Raw genomic sequence first — 21,195 nt, forward strand, 5'->3', positions numbered from 1 at the left:
CATTATTGCAAACAAGAGCGGCATTTACCCAAACGATAAGAGCTGGAGCGAAGGCAGAGCCAAAGGGCACCAAACGAGGGTCACCAGCTGCAAGTGCTGCTGCCACCCAAGGAGAGGAGCTCCAGTCTGCAGCAGGATGGGGACAGGGGAGCCTGGCAGGTGCCAAAACCTCTCACTGTGGGTTTCAAGGGATTGTCCTGATGTGTCTCTCCCAATATTTAGGACACTCCAGTTTCTGGCCGAGCTCCTTCCTGCTGTGCTTTGCTTTACTTGCACCTACAAGCCCCAACACTTCTCAAGCATTTCCCTATCAACAGCACCAACACTGATTTAGATTAAAAATACACCTGGAATAGATGTTTCACAGTGAAGCACAGCACAGGCAGTCCCTATCTCTTTTCCTTCCCTACTTTCTCATGGATCATGCCATTCCTGACCACTCCATCATTTAAATTGGTGTTAAGAGTCTGAGGTGAAGGGTTTTCTTCCTACAGACAATTCTCTGCCATTTTCGCTACTATAAAGAAGTAAGTAGGGCTGTATAAGGAGCCTGGGCACCCTTTCCTACACAAACCTGCATATTTCAAACCACAAACTCTAATGACTCCTTAAAATACACATTTATATTCAGCCCGTAAATCAAAGCAGAAAGTCAAATCCTGCTTGGAGATCAAAATCCTCCCTTGTAGCTCCACTCCATACCCAAAGTATCACAGTGCCTGTGGATTTCTGCCTCCAGCTTCAGACACATCCTCGCACTGATGGAGAGCACCAGGGGATGGAACCCCTAAAAATTCACAAATTTCTCACTTTCCCAAGTACTAAAATGCAGCTGAAATTAGGAAAAATGGCCTCCTGTCGTTTTGTTGACTTGACAATGAGTTTATTTACTCACTCAGCCCACAGAGCAATTGCTCCTTGGAAATGCAGAAATGGTTAATATCCCACCACAAGGCCAGGGACAGGTACCCAACTCTCTCCCTGTGCCAGGAAAAGACAATCATGAGGCTGGAACTGCTCATCAGCTGCTCTTCCCATAAAGGTGAGCATCCTGACAATTCTTTAGGATATATTGTCAGAAAGAGAGCTCAGAATTTCATATTATTATCATATTACAGACGGCATTCCTTTGATAAAGGGTCAGAGATCGGGAAGACAAGAAAAATAAGGAAATAAAGCCCAGCAACAGACAGATCTTTAGCTGGCATAATTGGACACCCAAGTCCAGGGAACTGTGTCCATTAGCAGGAGTGGGTGATCTGACCCATATGCTTTGCCACTTTCAAGTATAAAGATTAGAACAAGGCACCTAAGAGCAGAAATGGGTTATATTCCATTTCAGAGAGGCTCGGGTTGCCTAAAATTCCGGAGAAATTTCCAGCCTGCCATCATAAAGACTTCAAGGCTGTTTACCCAAACTTCTCAATAGCTCCTTCTAAAAAAGGATGATGAGCAACCATGTTGGGGTAAGACAGATTTTTAATGTAATCTGTTTATAGTTTTAGAACAATTTCCAGAATAGAACATTTTTTAAATGTCCTGAGCCTTTTGCATTCTCACTTTGATCATCTCCCATCACGTTATCGTTCAGAGCAGAACGTGATGGAGCCAGGCTAACGAAGCTGCCAGAAATGACATCAGAAAGCCAAGTGACCTGAAAAAAAAGTGCTCTATTTGAGCACCATGCTCTTCTTGAACGTTTCCCTTTTTTTTATTTTTTTTTTAATACATTTTAATTAGTGTTTTACTTTCACTGGATTTATCTTACTTGCATGAAAGCTCAGAGCTTTGTCTCAGAAAAAACTTCTATTGAAAACAAAAAGAGCCTTATTTGACCAAGGGAAGGCTGTAGGAGGTCCTCAGATAACAATAACTAACAATTCTTTTTGGGGTTGAACAGTTTCAGTAAGGAACACTTTCTGAGGAGGTTAACTCTAAATAATGATTGTGGATTTTGCAGCCTGTGGAAGGCAGAGATTGCTCTCTGACAGAGTTTATATTACTAACCTGATGCCAACAGACAGCTGCAAAAATGAAGTGATATCAGTGATAAAAATATTCTTTCTCCGTGCAGGCAGGAGGAATTGCATGGAAGCAAAGGGCAAATCCCAGTGGCCTCCGTGCACACCAGATCCAACACATGAAGACAGGGCCTGGCTGACGTGGCACGGCTGATCTGTGCACGTCCTGACTCACTGTGCACTTACTTTAAATATTTTTTAACTCCTTGCGTTAAATTTCACAGAGATATCTTGCCTTCCTTAGAAAAACTTTATCTACACAACATCATTTACTGCCCTTTAATTCAAGCCACGTCAGAACTGGTAAATAACTTGGTTAAAAAATAAAATATCATAATGATGCCCCCCCCCGCCTTCTATCCAGCATAGAAATAGATAATTTCTAGTACTAAAAGTGATTAAACCTGGTGCATTTCCAACTTGTATTTTAACAATGCATTACCTCCTGAATTGCTGCATAAATATTAATAGACAGCCTGCTATGGAACTTCTGCCCGTGGTGCCCTTGGAGAACCATAATCACGGCGAGTGGAGCAAAGGAGATGAGAGAGAGCCCTGAAGATGGAGGTTCTATCCCCAGCTTCACAGAGCTACTCTGGGTCAGGCACTTTCTGTGCAGTCTCACAGATCAGCACTATCTCAAAGCCTAGACTTTGTCTGGTAGGAGATGAAAATCCTGCAGACATTAATCTGCCCCGTGCTCATCTGAAATACAACCACAAAAACCCCACTGATGCCATGGAGAGCTGCACCGATTTTTCTCCAAATTAGCCAGACTTTATTTTTGACATAGTATGTGCTTTTAAATTTCATCTGCAGATGTTTGCTCCTCTAATCACCTCCAAAATGGGTACATGGCATTTATCTACCTGCATTTCCTCCCTCTGATATAATCTCATTAAAAGTCACAGTCGCTCTGTCTGCCATTTGAAAGAGGCCAAGTGCCCACAGATCCCCTGAAGTCATGCTCAGCCTTCATGAAAATTGGCCAATTATTTAGTTCCCTAAATATGGACTTTGGGGGCTGAAATTCAGGATATCCTCTTGGAAAACCATTCTGGTCTGCCATAAACCAGCTCTCTGAGAAGACAACACCATTGATTTTTGTCACCCTAATACAAGAACACCACTCAAAACTTTAAAATACTGGCAGTAAAATGCTCGAGGAGAAAATATTTCTGCCTGCAAACATCCATTGCCCAGCTGTGTTTTGGACACAGGTGGACTGTGCTAAGGGTTAAGTTAATTTAACTTTCACCAAGTTAGAAAGCTCCAAAAGTTTAATCACAAATGAACTCCAGTGGGCAGTTTGGTAGCTCCTAGACAAATGTTCTCATTTTCATTCTTTATAGGCACTGCTCAAATCCTCGTAAACCATATTTAAGGAGGGAGAAATTTCATGAGGGGAGGGATCTGTTTTATATGACAGAATAAGAGAAAAATGCAACTTACTGTTTTAAAATTTAAATCCGGCCAAATTACCAGAAATGCTGCTGGAAACAGAATGCTGAGAATTCATTATTTTGTTTCAAAGTTAGTTTATCATAAATCTGCCCTCTGACACGTAATAACTAGTAACATTTCGAAGGTTATTTGATAGTAAGTTCAACAGTGTAGGTGACTGAACATGTGAGCTGCATGATAATGAGTCCCAGGGGAAATCAGGCTTTAGGATGCAGGGTGAAGCATCCCTAGGCTTGTATTCAAATGGAAAAAACATATTCAAAAGTTTATTGTTTATCTCCTAAGAACATCAAATAACACACAGGCCTTTGAATCAAATGCATAAAGCACACTGGAGAACTATTTGCTGGGGGGAAAATGCCTGATTTGATCCAAATTCAAAAAAACTAATAGCTCATACACCGAAATGCACAGAGTGATTTTGATATAAAAAGTGGAGGGGAGCTTTTGGGTTTGTTCTTTTGCAGAACTAAGAGGCACAGCCAGTCAATTTGCTCCTGCAGCAGGCTCTAGAAAGAGGAGCTCGACGGCTTTAAACCCAGTTGTTCTCAAATCCTCTGCCTTTCGGTACAATAGAGTCCCTTAAGTGTGACAAATACAAATTGCCCTGCTCGGCCTGAATTTCATCTCCAAAATACGGTGGCGGTAATTGATTAATTTGTAGTGTACAAACTAATTTGAAGCCAATACTGAAAGTGAAAGGGTTTATTTCTCAGCAGGGAGGTGGGGTGCAAACAGCCCTCTCTGCCAGGATGACACAGTCCCACCTCTCAGCTCGTTAAGCTCTTACCTAATGAATCTGCTGCTGCCCTTATCAAAGTCAGGGGTAGTCTGGGCATTGGCTGTGCTGGAAAAGCACGTGAGATGGGACTTTTTTATTTATAAACCCTCTGCATGGCAAATGCCGAGGGCAGGGACATTCCAAGCCCGTAACCGCGAAGCCACTGGCACGCTGCCACCCCACTGGGAGCAGGGATGGAGGGACGGGCATGCTTCACCCACCTGCAACTGCCCTGCTGGGCACAACCCATCCACAGCAACACATCACTGCTCATCTCCAGCCCTGCAATGTTTCCATAGGTGGGAAAGTTTGCAGAGGAGACATCGTGTTCAAGGATCCCTGAGTTTGGATATATCAAGTGCTGAGTTTTCATCTCCAGAGAAACATCTGCCCCATTAAAAGTGATCAAACAGGACTCCTGTTGCTCATGTGCACAGCCATACCTGTCAAGGGAACCAGCTGCCTTGGAGAATCAGAGTGTCTGAGGTTGGGAAAGTGCTTTAGGATCATCCCTTTATAGTTGCACAGTCCCCTCTGCATCATAGGCTGTTATTTCATACTTTGGACATTGAGAACAAAATTAGCTGTTAATTTCAAGGTATCTTTCAATAATAAAACCTATTTTTCCACACATCTTTTTAGCTTGTCCTCCTTTTTTTTAACTCGTCGCTTAAATCATGATATGCCATGTGCTTGAACAGTGAAAAGTTATACAACATCTCTCTTACTCAACATCACCCTATCAGTCCTAACTCTTAATATTATGATTACTTTTTTCAGAGATGCAAGTGGCAGAGGTTTACTGACACGCCACAAATCCTAATTATCATCAAAACTCTAAATTCTATGTTAATGAATATCAGGGGTTGAAACACTCTTATCTTGACAAGTTCTAAAATATCCACTGAATGTTTGTTTATTCACTTCCTATATCAGTATATATTTCCATCCCCTAACTTTGGGAAAAAAACAGCATTTAAATAAGCAAAGGCAAAGATAAATAAAAGCAAGCAAACAGGCAATAACTCTGTCTAAAATGCTTTTTACTATTTTTAAGGAGGAATTACCGCAAAGGAGATGATTGAACCCTGAACTCCCACGTCTCAAAGAAAATACATAGATGGAGAAGTTTTTGAATTCATTCCTTGAAATATAATCTTACCCACTGTCCAATTTTTGCTAATGTTTACACGTGGAAGATGCACTGAGGAAACTAGAGCTGTATTAAAACAACACATGAAAAATGGCCCCGGAGCTGTTAATATGAAAATTAAATAAGAATGGGCTGAACCGGATCAGCCTCAAACTTTTGTCTTCATTCCCAAAAAGAGTTAAAAATGCTCGTTGGAGCTGCAGTGAGCCCTGCCCAGTGCTGGGATATTAAAGCCTGCATAAATCAGGGGGCTCATTTTCCTATCAGGCGTTAAAGCTCCCGGCTCCGTTATCGGAGGCATCCGCGGATCCGCACCGAGCGCCTCGGCTCGGGCTCCGGCCTCTGTGTGGTCTTTCAGAACTGTCGTTATCAGCTTTCTGTTTATTATTGTGCTCAGTTTAAAGGGAATTTGCCAAGTGATCCCTGGACTCCAATCTTTAGGCCTGTTGTCAGGACAAATTAATTTCTGTGGAAACCCACTGTGCCTCAGATACCATCTAGGAAATGTAGGATTAATGGAGTCCCTGTACAACACGCTTTGTAGTGCGCTGCTGGGGGAGGGGAGCGGGGCTGCCAAGGCAGAAATCACACAAATAAAGCCCCTGCACTTTGGGGGACTTTGGGGGGACTTCATCTTTTTTTACTCCATCAGATCACATCAGTAATATTTAAAATAAAGCCCAGTCGTCGAAAGGAGCGGGCAACTTTTAACAAAAAGAGCAGTGAATGGAAACTCTCAGCTGCCAAAGATGAGGGACCTGAGGTCTAATTATCAATATTTTATATTTTACCAGCTCAAGCCAATCTCATCAGTGGGAAAAACAGGATATTAAAAGAAACAGTCTCCTGTGAATCTTACTAGAAAATAATGAAACTCCACACATGATCCTTTGGAAAAGGGGTATTAAAGCTGGATTTCCTACAGGGCTGGGTCGTTGCTGTGCTAGCTGATATTTGGAGCTGTTTTTAATAAGTGTGTATTATTTCATTGTCAAAAATGTTTGTTGTCACAAAAAGTAAACTTAAAAAATTATTTTCCTGGAAAAAAAAAAAAAAGAGTGATTACATTTCTTAGTGATGCAAGAGAAGAGAGAAGAGAAGAGAAGAGAAGAGAAGAGAAGAGAAGAGAAGAGAAGAGAAAACTCCAATATGTTTTTATCAATTCTTTCTCATTTTCAGGAGGATGACTCTGCCCACGGTGAGATATCCAGGTTTAATATCAAACAAATTCTTGCCCTTATTTTTTTCTCTCCAAAGATAAATCAGTTGACAATATACAGGACAAACATAGCAGACCCACAGGTTCACATTTTCTGTCGTTTTATATCTCATGACTCCTCTGTGGAATCAGAGAGTCAAGTCAGCCCAAAGTTGCACAAAAACACCAACGGGATCACAAAATAAAAATAAAAATTAATTTTTTAAAAAGAAGAGCTAATGCGCCTTTGTAAACACTACAGCAAAATCTGACTTTCTAGCACAGTGTTCCAATATTACCCTGTTAATAGCAGGGCTCTTTTGGCAGCAGGACCTTTTTAGAGCACTCCTAATACCTCACAAGCCTGGCAGATGCAGAGGCTGCAGCTCCTCTACCGTGGCTCTCCAGCTCACAAACACCTCGGGCACGCTGCTTTTCCTTCTTAGAGCATTGCAAAAATCCCTGGCTTCCGTGTTTGGAGCAGCATTTATGGACAAGGTTCATTTGGGGAGGCTAATTTATCAGTCTTAAGCTCACTTGCTTATGAGAACTGTTTTCGTTTTATTCAGTATTCCAAAGGAGCGTGTTCTTCCCTAACTAAAACATTTAATCTTGAGAGACTTTTATATGCCTGTTTTTGACTATTGCAGAAATTCAATTAACTCCATAATTATGAACACAATTACCATGGAGTGTTACATGTGATTTGGTGGTAGCAGTTACATGGCACACACATACACTCTGGTTTATGATTTCAAAACTAATAACAATGATAATAAAAGCCAAAAAATCCCAAATATCATCCTTATTCTTTGGATTGCATGTACAAATAGTTTTTTAAATGCTGTTTATATTTTTTTTGCCTGCCCACGGCAGGGGGGTTGGAATGAGATGATCTTTAAGGTCTCTTCCAACCCAAACCATTCCAGTATTCTATGATTTTGGTGATGAAAGGTTTGATTGTAGAAAGCACATTATTTGCAACCAAATAGGCTGGACTGCCAGCGGATCGAAGTCACCCAGACTGTGACAATCCACCCCAAACCTGGCCCCATTAACTCATTCCACTGCAAACTCCCAGCAAGGGCAGTAAATGGAGCCCCAGCGATTTTTGCATGGAGGGGGAAAGAGAAACTATAATAAATTAGGAGAAAGAAAGGAAAATATCTAAGTAAGAGGATGGGGTACTCTAAAAATTCTTCAAAACTTTCCACAGGGGCACTGCCAAGGAGCCCAGTGCCCAGCGCAGAGCGGGTGCTCCGGGCGGAGGTGGCGGGTCAGGAGCAGGATGTGCCCGGCTGTGCCAGGGGCTGCCTGGCAGGAGCCATCCCACAAACCCTCCACAGGTGGCCACGAGCAGGGGCTGTGGCCACGAGCCGGGGCTGTGGGTTGGCCACCTGCCAGGCTCAGCCTGAGCCCTTCCCTGCCTTGGAAGACCTAAAGCACGCCACGGTTACACCACAAGGTGAGGCACCAGGCAGGGTCAGCAAGGGCTCTGAGGATGTTACACTTTGGGGGTTTTAGGGCTGACTTAGCTGAACGGAAAGTACAGGAGGACAGGCGTGGTCTGGTTGTAGTCAGGGAAACAGTGAGTTCAGGATGGGCTTAGGCTGAGTACAGAAATACCTGGGTGATATTCACCATGCCAAAGTCTCCATCTGCCCACTGCTGTCCCACAGCTGAGGATCTGTGGCACCTCCTGGGCACAGGAATCTGCTGGCTCCTCACTGATCCTCCCTGCTCACACCCTCATCACATCAATACTGCACAACCAGGGCACGTTCATTGCCAGGAAAAACCACCAAGGAGGACAAGGAGCTAATTTACAGGGGCTTAGATTATTGCAGACATCACCCCAAATCATTCTGGTACCACTCGTGCAGCGTTTGGGGACACTACATACATCCTCTGCTCCTGTAACCCAGCCTTGCTCCCCAGATTTCAGCACCACCCTGCCCAGTGATGTCAGCTCAAGGCCCAGCCCCACATTCTCCTCTTCATCTAATAAAACGCCATTTCTGCTGACACAGCAATATCTGCAGAGATCTCCACCTTCACCCACCCCTTCTACAAGAGCTTTGTTCCCACATACAAGTGCACAGGTGGCAAAGACTCCCTCAGACTGCATCCAGGGTTTCATCCAGAGATGCCCATGGACTTCAAACACACAAGGAATCAACAGTCTTTTACCATAATCAGTCTTCAAGTAATTGAAAATCAGAATTACCCATGTGGCTTCTCTACATAAAAAGTGATCTGCAACCTCCAAATCTGAATTCCAAACATGCTCATGTGAAACGTTCGAAATACAAAATGCAGTTCCAGCTCAGTCCTTGGTGGATGTCAGGCACGGCTGGAAAACTATTGCAAGTGTTATTTTAAATGAAAAAAAAGTGAAGGGTGTAATAAGAATGGAGGTCAAAGCATTTCCAGACTTGCCAAGGGTTAGATCTCACCAACAGAGTAAAATATTTAAGCTTTAACAGAAAGCTATAAATGCAAATATATATAAAATGAAGCATAAAATAGGCTTCTTATAGAAATTCATCTCTCCTAACACGAACAGTACAAATATTTCACAACATGTCAAACCCACTGTATCTGTACATTCATGCTTCCCTCACTCCCGGCTCTGTAACCACACAGAAATGTAGCTTAACAGCACTGGTAAGAGTTTTCCAATCTTGGGGCATGGAACCTCTATCCCAAGGACCTGGTTAATAAATGGCAATGAATGGAAACAAAAGGCAGAAGGAGGAGAGAGCAGCAGAGGGCTCAAACCAGCCCCAGCCCAGCCCAGCTGCCCTCACCCTCAGCCATCCCCTAAAATCACCCCAGATCCATCCTTGCAGATCGAGCTGCCATGTGGTTGTTTTCTAAAACATCTCACTCTGTTGTGGAAGAAATTTAGTCCCTATTCCTCTTTAATATTCATATGGAACAGAGCTACATTAACACTAAGTTTTAATTTCAGAAACATTCTGACCTTTACAGAGAACAGATTCCAGCCCTGGTTTCACACCAGGTTTTTTTTTCCATTATCACTGTTATTACTGGTATTAGTATCACTGTAGAAGTGATTAAAAGGTCCTGCATGTCTTATTAAAATAGTCTGGATCTACCTCCTTCTTCAGCATCAAGATACAATCTGTTGTTTTATAAATGGGAACCATCTTCCTGGAAATTAAATTTGAAGTATTGCCTGTTCCTCTTTTCCTTGTGAAATACAGGCACATTTTGCTGTTCAAATTGCACATAAGAAATATTCGAAATATTTGAAGCAGAGAAAAAAATAGTTATTACTAAATGCTGAACACTCCCCAGATCTACTCATAAAATGTGAAAATAATAAGAGAGCAGCAACAAACAACTCCTCAAAACTCTCGGGGAGGTTGAGGAGAGAGATCCCTCATGGAAGTCAACGGTTTTGGTCCCTACATCTATTTTCAGGTGCTCATTTCAGCACAGGATTATGATTTTCTGAAAGGACTGGTTTAGCTGCAATTGTGGAAAAATGCATTTTTGTTTCCCGAGATAGCCCAGCAGTTTAAGTGTGAATGTTTGTGTCTCAGAGCTCTTTTCTGTATCCCCCACTAAATAGGAATTCAAAGAGTCTTAGGCTTAGATTAAACGCTTTCGAAAATCAATTCTAGGCTGGCATAGAAGTCAACCAGTCTGACCTCGTGATTACAGACTAAACACTTCCTTAGGAAGCAAAGTGGAGCAATATTTCATGTTTCAATGATTATTGAGATAGCCCCACCACAAATAAAAATGAGAAACCATGGCAATATTTTAAAAAGTTTGTCTAGGGATAATTGCATGAGGAATTAAAAGAGGCCTCATCAGAGGGGCGGGATATTGTAGTATTAAAATCCATTAACAAAAGGCAGTATCCAAGAAACAGCTCATCCAAACTTTAACAAACACTTCGGATCTCATGGAGCTTTGAGAAAAAGAGAATCATATAACTCAGTTTCTACCTGATTACTCTGATTTTTTTACTTCTGGAACCTTAATCTCAAGACACAAAATGGCAAAGGGAGCAGTAGCGAGATATGTGCTTATCCTAATGGCTAAAGAGCCTCTTCCAAACTGCCTTGGGACTGATACAAAAATAGGCTCCTTCCATTCCATATTCCTGAGGACAGAGCTCAGATCTAATGCCCAAGCACTCCTGTGCCTTGCAACAGCATTTTTATTTTCCTTCTTACCAGTGTCAATGGCAGGGTAACCCCAGAGCTTTCACATAAACGTTTGCCTTGGTTTGATCCTCTAAATGTGCTAGCCAGTAATTAAATCCAGTTTGTATTTTTAAAGTGCACATGGAGCACTGTTACACACAGAGCCAAACTGCCTTGCATTTGTCTCCACCATCTCTCAGTTCTGGGAAATCCATAAATTCATTTGTCAAAGGTAAAAATACTCCAGCAAAACTCCTTCTAAATCTTTTGAAATGGTTTGTTCAAACTCTTGACATAGCGTTTTGCTCTAAACAAATTTCTAGACAACCCTGTGATTTTCCATCTCAAAATATACTGTTTCCCTGCCATGAAACTAGAACAGAGGGTCTGAGAGAAAGGAAATTATTAAGCATTCTAGTGGGTTTTTTTCCAACAAAAACTAAGATAGAGGTCAATGAATAAGTATGTGCAGGCTGGAACTTAAATCCTCTGGGGTGACTGTAGGCTAATTAATAATTAATGCCAGAGACATGGTGTTTGAAATGCAGATGTGATAACTGGAGGCCTGGCAAAGCTGTTCAGAGGAAGCAGATTTGGATGCTATAGGGAATAGGCACTCCCTTGCCGGCTGGCTCTGAAAGCAGACCTGGGTGCAAAGCAGGGCCTATGGTTTAGATTATATTCCCCTCAGCTGTTAATTACCTGAACCTACTTTGAAGTTTTTCTCTTTTTATCCTCTGCATGAAAAGAGATTGGTTCAGCCAAGGGACTTGAAAAAATGATCAAATACATAGAGTAGAGGAGGGGAATAGAACTTCAGATATAAAAAAGATAAGGAAGAAAAACACTCAGGGAAACACACAGGAACATATTAGGAAGTGCCCGAGTGTGGCTCGATGTTTCAAGCGAGTTGTGCTGCTCTAAGTTATTTCAGCCATTAAGCAGAACCCCCCCGTGTTTTAGGAACAGATTTGTTAAAAGGGATCTCTTGCTGTATGTATAGAGTTTACAGTAATTATTTGATGAAGGTACCATAGGTGATTTCCTATGCTATTTTTAATTCAATAAAGTCATTTAAACCTCCTTGTGTTTGGGGCTATTTAATGAGGTGTGCAACATTAGCAGAATCACCAATGAGCTGTTACTACAAGTATTCAGATTTTGCTAAAAAATGCTCATTTTTGCCAAGGAGAGAGACGGGCACAGGCTGGGCTCCTCGCTGGCACTGCAAGGAGAGGGGCCAGGCGCCCTCAGCACTGAGGCTCCTTGGGCCTCCGGGGGGCACCTGAGGGCAACTGAACCATTTCACAGCCAGTGGGGAGTGGGGTGGCCCAGCGGGCCCTGGCACAGGCAGGGGTGGGGAGGCAGGGGAGTGGGGATGAAGACACAAGCAGGCGTGGTGAGGATGAAGATAGAGGGACGCGGGGGCGATGGCGATGAAGGCAGCGGTGGCAATGCTGGGGGGCAGACAGAGGTGATGGGGATGAAGTTGGGGGGGAGGCACAGGTGATGAGGATGAAGACTATGGGGAGGATGCTGCCCGCATCCCACACGGGAAGTGTTTGGGATAACGCAGAAGCTCCCCCTGAGCGCAGGGAAACACCCCGTGACCAAAGGGAGTGTGGGGGACCCTCTTGCGACACCGCTGTCCCAGCGAAGGAGCCGCAGGGTGCGCGGGGCCGGTCTCCCGGTGCCCCGGTCCCGGTGCGGGCTCCCCGGGCGCTGCCGGCCCCGGAGGCGCCCGGGTCCCTGCGGTCAGAGAGGCCGCGGAATCGCCTCTTGCCCTGGCTCGCTTTGCTGTGGCAGATCGTTCCCTTTTCAAAGCGACTCCAGAGTCGCTTTTTTTGACGCTCTTCCCCGCTCGTTAGAGCCCGCCCGTTCAAAGGCGAAACTTCCCAGCAACTTCACTAAAACCCTTTGGACCAGAGGGAAGACAGTGGTATAATAATTTTTTTCCTTGCTCTTCCTTTTTTTTCTTTTTTTCTTTTTTTTTTCCTGCAGTAGGGTGAAGCAATCTCTGATGAACTCAGGGCTGGCTGTGTTTAAAAATTAATTGGAAAATGCCCGTCTTCAAGGCGCAGGCGTCTCGCGTTTACACCTATCACCTTGGCATCGCGGCACAGCTTCTCCTCCTGCTGATGCGGAGAACCCACCTCGGCCCAAAACAAAAATTTTTATCCATTTTTCTCTTTCCCAGCATCGTCTTTCACCGTGACGTAAGGAACACGCGGCTGTACTACAGCCTTACGCATAGGTGTACACCTGTGTGATGCTCTGGCTCCTTTGAGGGGTAATCCCCGCTGCCGCCGGGTTCTCCAGCCCTGGAATAGTTACCTGCGGCTGAAGCTCCCAGGTGAAGGGGATGAGTCCGTCCCAGGGCGGAAAATGCCTCGATTTCCGCCAAAACGGGCGTGGGAAGAGCCTCCGTGTCCGCTTCACGGGCGTGGGGTGGCCCGGGAGAGCCACGCCTGGGGGGGAGAGGGGCTTTTAATGGAATCACAAAAGCCACACGGTTCCCTATTAAATCCTGCTAATTTTCTAGGTGAAGGCTGTGAAGTGAATGTGAGGAAGCATTAAAAGGGAATTGAATTTGCATTCCTTATGCTACAGGCACATGTTTACATGACCTTTAAAACAGAATTAAAGCTGTATCATCAGCAGCTGTAGGCAATTCACATTACTAAGGCAATCAAATCAGAAGGCTAAACTAACTATAAAACATAAATTAAACTGATAGAGAATCATCCTAATTCACTAGGTTTACTTGCAATTTACTTATCCGCTACTAGTAATTTCTAAACAGTTTGGAGAAGAGGCAAATAGGAAATACTTGGATGTGGCACTTCAAAAACGCGTTGTCCGAGGGGGAGAGCCGGCTCTCCCGGGGTTCTCCATCAGGGAGCGCGGGGATAACACGGGACCCCAGGGCTCCATGAAGGGCCTGCAAACTGATACCTGCATGGCTAAAGCCCAGCTTTGTGAGTTGGCTCAAGCCCCCCCGGAGTCCTTTCCTCTCTGGAGCACCCTCAGAGACGCCGTTGATTTTCTAAAATATGAAATAACTCAATATCCAATACAGCTCGCGTTGCACCGCTGCCTTCTGCCCCCTCCCCCATCCCCAGAGGGACACTTTCCAATGTCTGAAGCACGGTAAAAAAACCCACAAAAATCGATACCGCCGGTGATTTCATTAAAAGTTTGCAGAGTGCCTTTCCCCGTCTCCGCTCCGGCGCTCCCGGGCGGAGCGGGGCGGGCTCCGGGCACCCCCTGCCCCGGGCAGCCCCCACTTTGATTTATTCCCATTTATTTCTCGCAGCCGAGGGCTGTCTCCCCCGCTTTGATGGCGACTCTCCCGTGTGCGCTTCCCCGTGCCCCGGGGCCCGCGGTGATTTATCGCCCGTCCCCCCTCCCCCTGAACTTTTCCCCCGCAGCCCCCGGGACCCCCCGCCACGGGCAGGGCACGGAGGGGAAGGGATGCTGCAGCCTCCGGAGCCTTTCACCGGGAGTCTGCTGGGCGGGGGGGAGAGAAAAAAAGCTGCCAGGAGGTGCCAGGGAACCGCACACGCTGGGGATGGAGCGGATGGAGCTTTTGCAGGGGCTGTTGGGGTTTTTTTGGGGGGGCCCACGGAGGGCTCGCAGTCTCGGCCACGCGTGACAGAACGACACCCAGCCTGCCTCACCATCACCATCACCATCCTGCACTGCCCAAGCGCGATTCTCGAAGGAAACATCTTTTAGCAACGCAGCCTGGCCTGAAAGTTCATTTTTATAACAGCTTTGGTTGGCGCGATCTGAATGAAGCGGGGAGGAAACTTTCCACCGAGCTGTAAACACACGAAGGTCTGTCAGAAAACCAAGAATTAGCAGCAGCATCTACGTATTTATAAACGTAAATCTAGGGATGACGAGGCGCTTCAAAATGCAGGAGGCGTTTCAATCCCTCTGCGAGATCAGGAGCATCGCTGGATGCTTTGCACGCCGAGTGCTACAGCTGGAAAAGCGTATAGTTAAATAAATAATAAATAAATAAATAAAAGGGAAAACACAACACATGAACACAAACCCCACATGGAAATCGCTCGGTAAGCTACCAAACAGCAACGCAGGTATTTATCATCCAAGGAACAGAGGGATTTGTCTTCAATGTCTCATTAGTCAACAGAGGTTAACTAGCGAGCCAGTTAGTGCGTGTTCAAATCCAGCCCATTCTCCTTTAAATATGTCTGAGCAGAAATCTGTCCGGTCGGGAATTGTATTTGGATTATTTCTAAAGCACAGGCGGGATGGCCGCTGGGGTGGCAGGAGCTGGGTGTGACCCCCCGCGCCCAGGGGCTGGGGATGCCCATCTCTGACCGCATCCCCCCGTTTGCTGGGAGAAGCTTCACAGGAAAAAAAAAAATAAAAAAACAAAACACAACCAACAACCAAAAAACCACGGGTTTTCGGTCCGGGATGAAACCAGCGCGTTCTTGTCATCACGCCTGTTTGAATGGCACGGTGAGGAAAGTGCCTACGTAAAAGGGAAGGGATCGGCATTGTTGTGGGGTCTATTAACTCCTGCCGTGACCTCAGGAGCTGCCACGCACCGCCCGAGCAGGAGAGGGGAGCGGGGCCGCAGCCCCTTCTCCCGCTGCTTCTCCCCATCCACACTTCTCCACTAGACACAACAAAACCCGACCTTTCAGTTCGTGGATTTCATAAACGGCGAGACCGGTCCCGCAGTAAAAATGTGCACTTTGGAGAGACTTCCCGGAATATTTATGGTTTTTCGCTCCATCAACCAAATGTTCGAGACAAGACCTGCTAAAACCGACCCAGCTCAAAAATAACAGTGACCTGAACATGACGGGGTAGTGCACGAATGAACGACATTTTTTTTTCCCGCAGCAAGTACATTTTCCAAACATCAACAACGTGGAAAAAAAGATATTAATGATAATAATAATAATAACAATAAGAGGCGATTCGAGCAGAGGAGCAAGGAGTCGCCCAAACCGCTTCGGAAATCGCAACAGTTAGAATACAAATACTATTTACCTTGTGATTTTTTCTGCCCGGGACTGGCTTTATTGTCCCTCCCTGGACCAGCCCAGCCGCAGCCACGCTCCCTCCGTGCCGGGCTCTTTGCTGCCGGGCTGGTGCTGGGAGAGATTTTGGGGGGGGGGGGGGGGGGGGGGCCGCATTCATTCTTACATTAGGACTAGTTTAATTTGCAATCTGTCAGTCCATCTCCTGGCTGTGGCTCGGAGATGGCAGCGTGGCTCTCTCCCTCCTCTCTCCCTGCTCAGCATTTACTCACGTTCAAGAGCAGCCAACAGAGACCGAAAAAAAAAAAAAAAAAAAAAAAGGAACTAATTGAGCTTGTGTCGGTATTGGCTAATTTCTGCTAATACTCTGTAAATTCCTTTTTGCTTCCTAAGCTTCCCCCACGCTGGTTAGGTGTTCCCAAAGCCTCTCCGGAGCTCCAGGAGCCGGTTTCTCAGCCCTGATGGGTGGCTGGGCTTCAGCAGGAGCCCCAGCGCCTGGATGTACACAATGCAAACCTTAACTCCTGGCTCCAGAAACGGTTAAATTGCCCTTTCCCAGCCCCCACCCCCGTTATGATTGACTCTGTTTTTAAATTTGCACTTGTTCCCACCAAGCGCAATCTAACTCGTCCTGTCTCTAAAGTGAACTTGTGTTGAAGGTGAAGTTTTCAATATAGAGGTCACGACACCGAGGCACAGCTTACCGCTCCGAGCTTCATGCTGTATTAAACACAATCAAAACGAACCCCTTTTAGACCTTTTTTTTTTTTTGTCTCTCCTTCCCCTCCCGCGGATGAACAATGAGAGGAGGGGGAGAAAAAAAAAAATCTCTTAAATATAATAAAATCAGCTCTGTCACGATAATAAGCGCGTCCCTCCCGCTCCTGGGTTCAGGTCCCAACCTCCAGCCCATGGAGCCGGTGGGGGACATCAGCGCATCCCGACCAGAGCTCTTAAAGGGGAATGTGTGGGGCTGGAGCGGGGAGAGCCAGCCCTGCCCCACGCGTGGGTGACACCGCCGCTGCCACCGAGGGGACGGCGACGGCCGAGCCACGCACCCGGGTGATCCCAGCAAGCCCCGGTGCCGCCTGTGCCAGGGGGACTCGACACAATCCCAGCTCCTGCACTTCAAAGCGGGGCGTTCTCTATAGCGACTTCTCGCTGCCCCAGGACGGTGGCTGCCTCCAGCTATTGTGCGAGCTTTTTCACGCCAAAGATTTAGCAGAAAAAATAGATATTAAAGCGAGTTATTTGCTGAGGAAAGGCGGGTCTCTCCGGGGCGGGGGCACCCAGAGCCAAAGGGCTCGAGCGCACAGTCCGAACCCAAAAACTTTTTTTGAATTTTTTTTTTAATAAAAAAAAAACTTTAATGGGTTTCGGTCTATAAAAAATAAGTTACAAATTCTTGCAACAGTAGCTTTGCATGTACTTATTTTTCTCCCATGTCCAGACGGGGTCGGCTATTGAATAAGGCTCTTTTATTCTGCATGGGGCAGGGGATTTGTGGCCATGGTCCCCCTTTTATTCCTCTCTCTATGGAAACCCAGATCATGGGGAGAAATATGCGAGGCTGAATAAAGAAAAGCAGCAGAAAGGACCGCTTGAGAGCGGCATCTGTTACACTTGGGAAGTTAGACTGACAGGAAAGAGCTAAAGAAACCCTCTCCAGCAGATTAGTTAGAACAGCAAAAAGATTTAACTATATGCAGATAAAAACACTATAAAATCCACCATACTCTGCTATAGGCGAGGTGAGAGCCGCCTCGGCAGGAGCAGAGCTGGGCTCTGCCTTAGCTACATTTGCAGCAAAGATTAAAATGGGACGTTCGGGGTTTTATTTCCCTGCCAGAGACTCTGCCTTAATTAAACGGCGGATCTGAACATCTATTTTCACGGGCAATGGGATTTGAAAAATTGTTTCGGAAGCTAAAGTGCAAATTAATTTTAAATAATTTAGTTACGTTTTTATACAGTGCGGATTTGATGTTGTTGTGGGGGGGGGGTTGGTGTGGGGTTTTTTTTTTCTTTTTTTTTTTTTTTCCGCGGGCTCCGGTGATGTTTATTTCGAGGAGCTTGTGAAGGCGGAGAGTGGGGAAGAGAAAAAAAAAAAAAAGGAAAGGGGGGAGGGAGGAAAAAAAGAAAAAGGGAAAAGGGAAAAAAATAAAAAGGAAAGGCTAAAAAAACCAAAAAGGAAGAGGCTGCTGCTATAACTCCTTCCCTGCCCTCCCCGCGCACGGGCGGGCTCGGCCGCGGAGCTGCGCGCCCCGCACCGCCCGCACAGCCCAGCGCCGGGAACGCAGCTTCCAGCAGGGACATTCCCATCTCCCGACCCTCCCGCTGACCCCCCCGCCACAAACCCCCCCCCCCCACCGCCGCCCCTCTACCCGCAAACTTCATTTTTTATTTACTTTTCCTTATTTTTTATTTATTTTCCCGGTCGCCCCCCCCTCCCCGCACCCCCGCGGGTGCGCAGCGCAGCGCTCGCCCGCCGGGGACCCGCAGCGTCCCCGATATATCGCGATCTTGCCCCAGCCAGGCAGCCCGCTCTGCTCCTCGCCACCCAGCCCTGCCTTTACCCCTCTCACACGCTGCCCCGGCGAGAAATTATTGTGATTATTATTATTATAATGAGGAAAGCGATGGGACCCGGCTCCGAAGGAACCAGAGGAGCGCTCACCTTATTTAGATCTATTTTCTCATTTTCTTGAATTTTCTTCAGATCTGTCTTCTCAGAGAAACTAATGCCTTAATGACTTTCTGGTAGCTGCAAGCCTTCTTTTATTTCTGCTAAATATATGAAAATGTATGCAAATTTAAATCAAGCTTAACCTAGGAGCTCTTGCAATATATTTAATGGAATTTCAAACCAATAAGGGGACTCTGATGCAGTCTTCTGGAAGTGCAAATATAATTACGCAGCTCGGTTACCTCCAAAACGATGCAGGGAAAGGTCATTTTGGAACTCGGGAGAGGGTCGGGGGTCCCGGGGCTGCGCCTCTCCCCGCCCCGCCGGGCTCGCGGGTGCGGAGCTCTGCCCGCCGGGCCCGAGCGAGCCGGGGGGCTCCGCGCTCCCCCCGCTCCTCCCGCGGGGGGGGGGGGGGCTGGGGACCGCACGCGTTTTTTCCCCATTCTTTTCCCTTTTCTCACAGCTTTTCCCCCTTTTTCTCCTTTTCCCCCCGGTTTTGCCCTGCAGCCCGCCCGCCAGGCGCGCACCGGCGGCGCACCGCGCCCGCGCTGCGAACTTTGAGGAGCATCCACCGGGATTTACCGGCGGCGAGGCCGGGAAGCTCCTTTTTGGGGCTGCTTTTTATTATTTGGAGCTTTTCTCAGATTTTTCCTCCCGACCGAGCGCGGCGGCAGCGCACGGCCCGGGGCAGGCGGGGACGCGCGGCTCGGGGCAGCCGCACCGGGGGAGGAGCGGAGCGGGCGCCGCGCACCCGGAGCGCGCCCGGGCCGGCGGGCGGGCGGGGGCAGCGCCGGGGTGGTCCCGCGGGGCTGCCGCCGGGGCGCCGCCGTTTAACCTCTGCCCGCCGCTAATCGCTCCCCATTTAAGCCGTGCCCCCCGCGCCCCCCCCCGTTCCCAGGCGCTCCCCATTTAAGCCGTACCCCCCCTCGGGCCCCTCCGCTCCCCGCCCGGCGCGGAAGGAGTTAAGCGGCGGGGCCGCCTCGCGCCCGGCCCCCGGTGCCGGCGGAGTGATTCACTTCCTGGCCTCGCGCCCGCGCGGCCCCGCGGCCCCGCCCCCCGCGGGCTCGCCCCGCCCCCGCGCCGCGGCCATTGGGCCCGCTCGGCCGGCGGCGCGCTCCCATTGGGCAGCGCCGGTGCCAGTCCTGGCGCGGGCCGCCGGCGGGCCGCCGTGCCGGTGGATGTCAAAGGCTGGCGCGGCGGCGGCGGCACAGTATAACTCGTGGGGCTGCCGCGGCCATGGCCACAGCCGCCTCCAACCCCTACGGCCTGCTGGGCGCCGGCGCGCTCGCCCACGCCGGAGGGCGCGGGCATGCAGCAGGGCAGCCCGTTCCGCAGCCCGCAGAAGCTGCTGCAGAGCGAGTACCTGCAGGGCGTCCCCGGCAATGGGCACCCGCTGGGGCATCACTGGGTGACCAGCCTGAGCGACGGCGCGCCCTGGCCCGCGGCGCTGGCGGGCGGCCCGCTGGAGCAGCCCGACGTGAAGCCGGGCCGCGAGGACCTGCAGCTGGGCGCCATCATCCACCACCGCTCGCCCCACGTCTCCCACCACTCGCCCCACGCCAACCATCCCAGCGCCTGGGGCGCCAGCCCGGCGCACAGCGCCTCGCTGGCCGCCCCCCCCGCCGCCGCCCGCCGCCGCCGCCGCCGGGCAGCCCCTGAGCGTGTACTCGCAGGGCGGGTTCGCGGTGGGCGGTATGCTGGAGCACGGAGGGCTCACCCCGCCGCCCGCCGCCGCCGCCGGGCAGGGCTTGCACCCGGGGCTGCGCGGCGAGGCCGGCGGCGAGCACGGCGAGCTGGGCGGCCACCACTGCCAGGACCACTCGGACGAGGAGACGCCGACCTCGGACGAGCTGGAGCAGTTCGCGAAGCAGTTCAAGCAGCGCCGCATCAAGCTCGGCTTCACCCAGGCCGACGTGGGGCTGGCGCTGGGCACCCTCTACGGCAACGTCTTCTCGCAGACCACCATCTGCCGCTTCGAGGCCCTGCAGCTCAGCTTCAAGAACATGTGCAAGCTGAAGCCGCTGCTGAACAAGTGGCTGGAGGAGGCCGACTCCTCCACCGGCAGCCCACGAGCATCGACAAGATCGCGGCGCAGGGGAGGAAGAGGAAGAAGCGGACCTCCATCGAGGTGAGTGTCAAGGGCGTGCTGGAGACGCACTTCCTCAAGTGCCCCAAGCCGGCCGCCCAGGAGATCTCCTCGCTGGCGGACAGCCTGCAGCTGGAGAAGGAGGTGGTGCGGGTCTGGTTTCTGCAACCGGCGGCAGAAGGAGAAGCGCATGACCCCGCCGGGCGAGCAGCCGCAGCACGACGTGTACTCGCACGGCGTGAAAACGGACACGGCCTGCCACGACCTCTGACCGCGGGCTCCGGCCACGGGACTGCCCGGCCGCGGGACTGCCCGCCGGGCTTTAACTTATGGTTTCGGGAGACGCGGCGAGGGGTCCCCGCCCGCCGCCGCCTCGGCAATATTTTTTTTCCTCTCTCCGACCTTTCCGCTGATCACACACGGTGTTTACTCGCAGACAAGGTTTGTTTTCGGTCTCCGCTAGGACGAAGGAAAAAAAAAAAGACAAAAAAACCCACCACAAAACAAAATCCAAACTAAAAGGAAGAAAAAAAAACAGAAAAAAAAAAAAAAAGGAAAACCCACGGAAAAAATAGAAAATTTAAAAACAAAACAA

The 21,195-nt window shown here is 48.5% G+C and overlaps 1 protein-coding gene and 1 long non-coding RNA gene across 9 annotated transcripts in view; one reads left to right on the top strand and one right to left on the bottom strand.

Annotated features, from left to right (window-relative positions):
• LOC104691301 overlaps positions 1-18,904 on the bottom strand; it is an 86,702-nt gene extending 67,798 nt beyond the window's left edge. For 3 of the 8 annotated variants that reach the window (XR_005604714.1, XR_005604715.1, XR_005604710.1), the window contains exon 1: positions 18,506-18,904. This is a non-coding gene — a long non-coding RNA (uncharacterized LOC104691301). Of the gene's footprint in view, positions 1-13,135; positions 13,488-15,838; positions 15,934-18,505 lie in introns of those variants that run through there. The other 5 variants (XR_005604713.1, XR_005604712.1, XR_005604711.1 and 2 more) reach the window with 4 other exon arrangements.
• A 775-nt stretch (positions 18,905-19,679) lies between these two features.
• LOC120412051 (POU domain, class 3, transcription factor 4-like) lies at positions 19,680-20,972 on the top strand. Its single transcript, XM_039572333.1, is given in 5 exon segments — positions 19,680-19,810; positions 19,812-20,108; positions 20,110-20,575; positions 20,578-20,759; positions 20,761-20,972. Coding segments are annotated over 5 exon segments (1,116 nt in total). The 5' UTR covers positions 19,680-19,750; the 3' UTR covers positions 20,872-20,972.
• Positions 20,973-21,195: the final 223 nt, after the last annotated feature.

This window comes from Corvus cornix, chromosome 4A, assembly GCF_000738735.6.
Source record: "Corvus cornix cornix isolate S_Up_H32 chromosome 4A, ASM73873v5, whole genome shotgun sequence".
Taxonomy (NCBI): domain Eukaryota; kingdom Metazoa; phylum Chordata; class Aves; order Passeriformes; family Corvidae; genus Corvus; species Corvus cornix.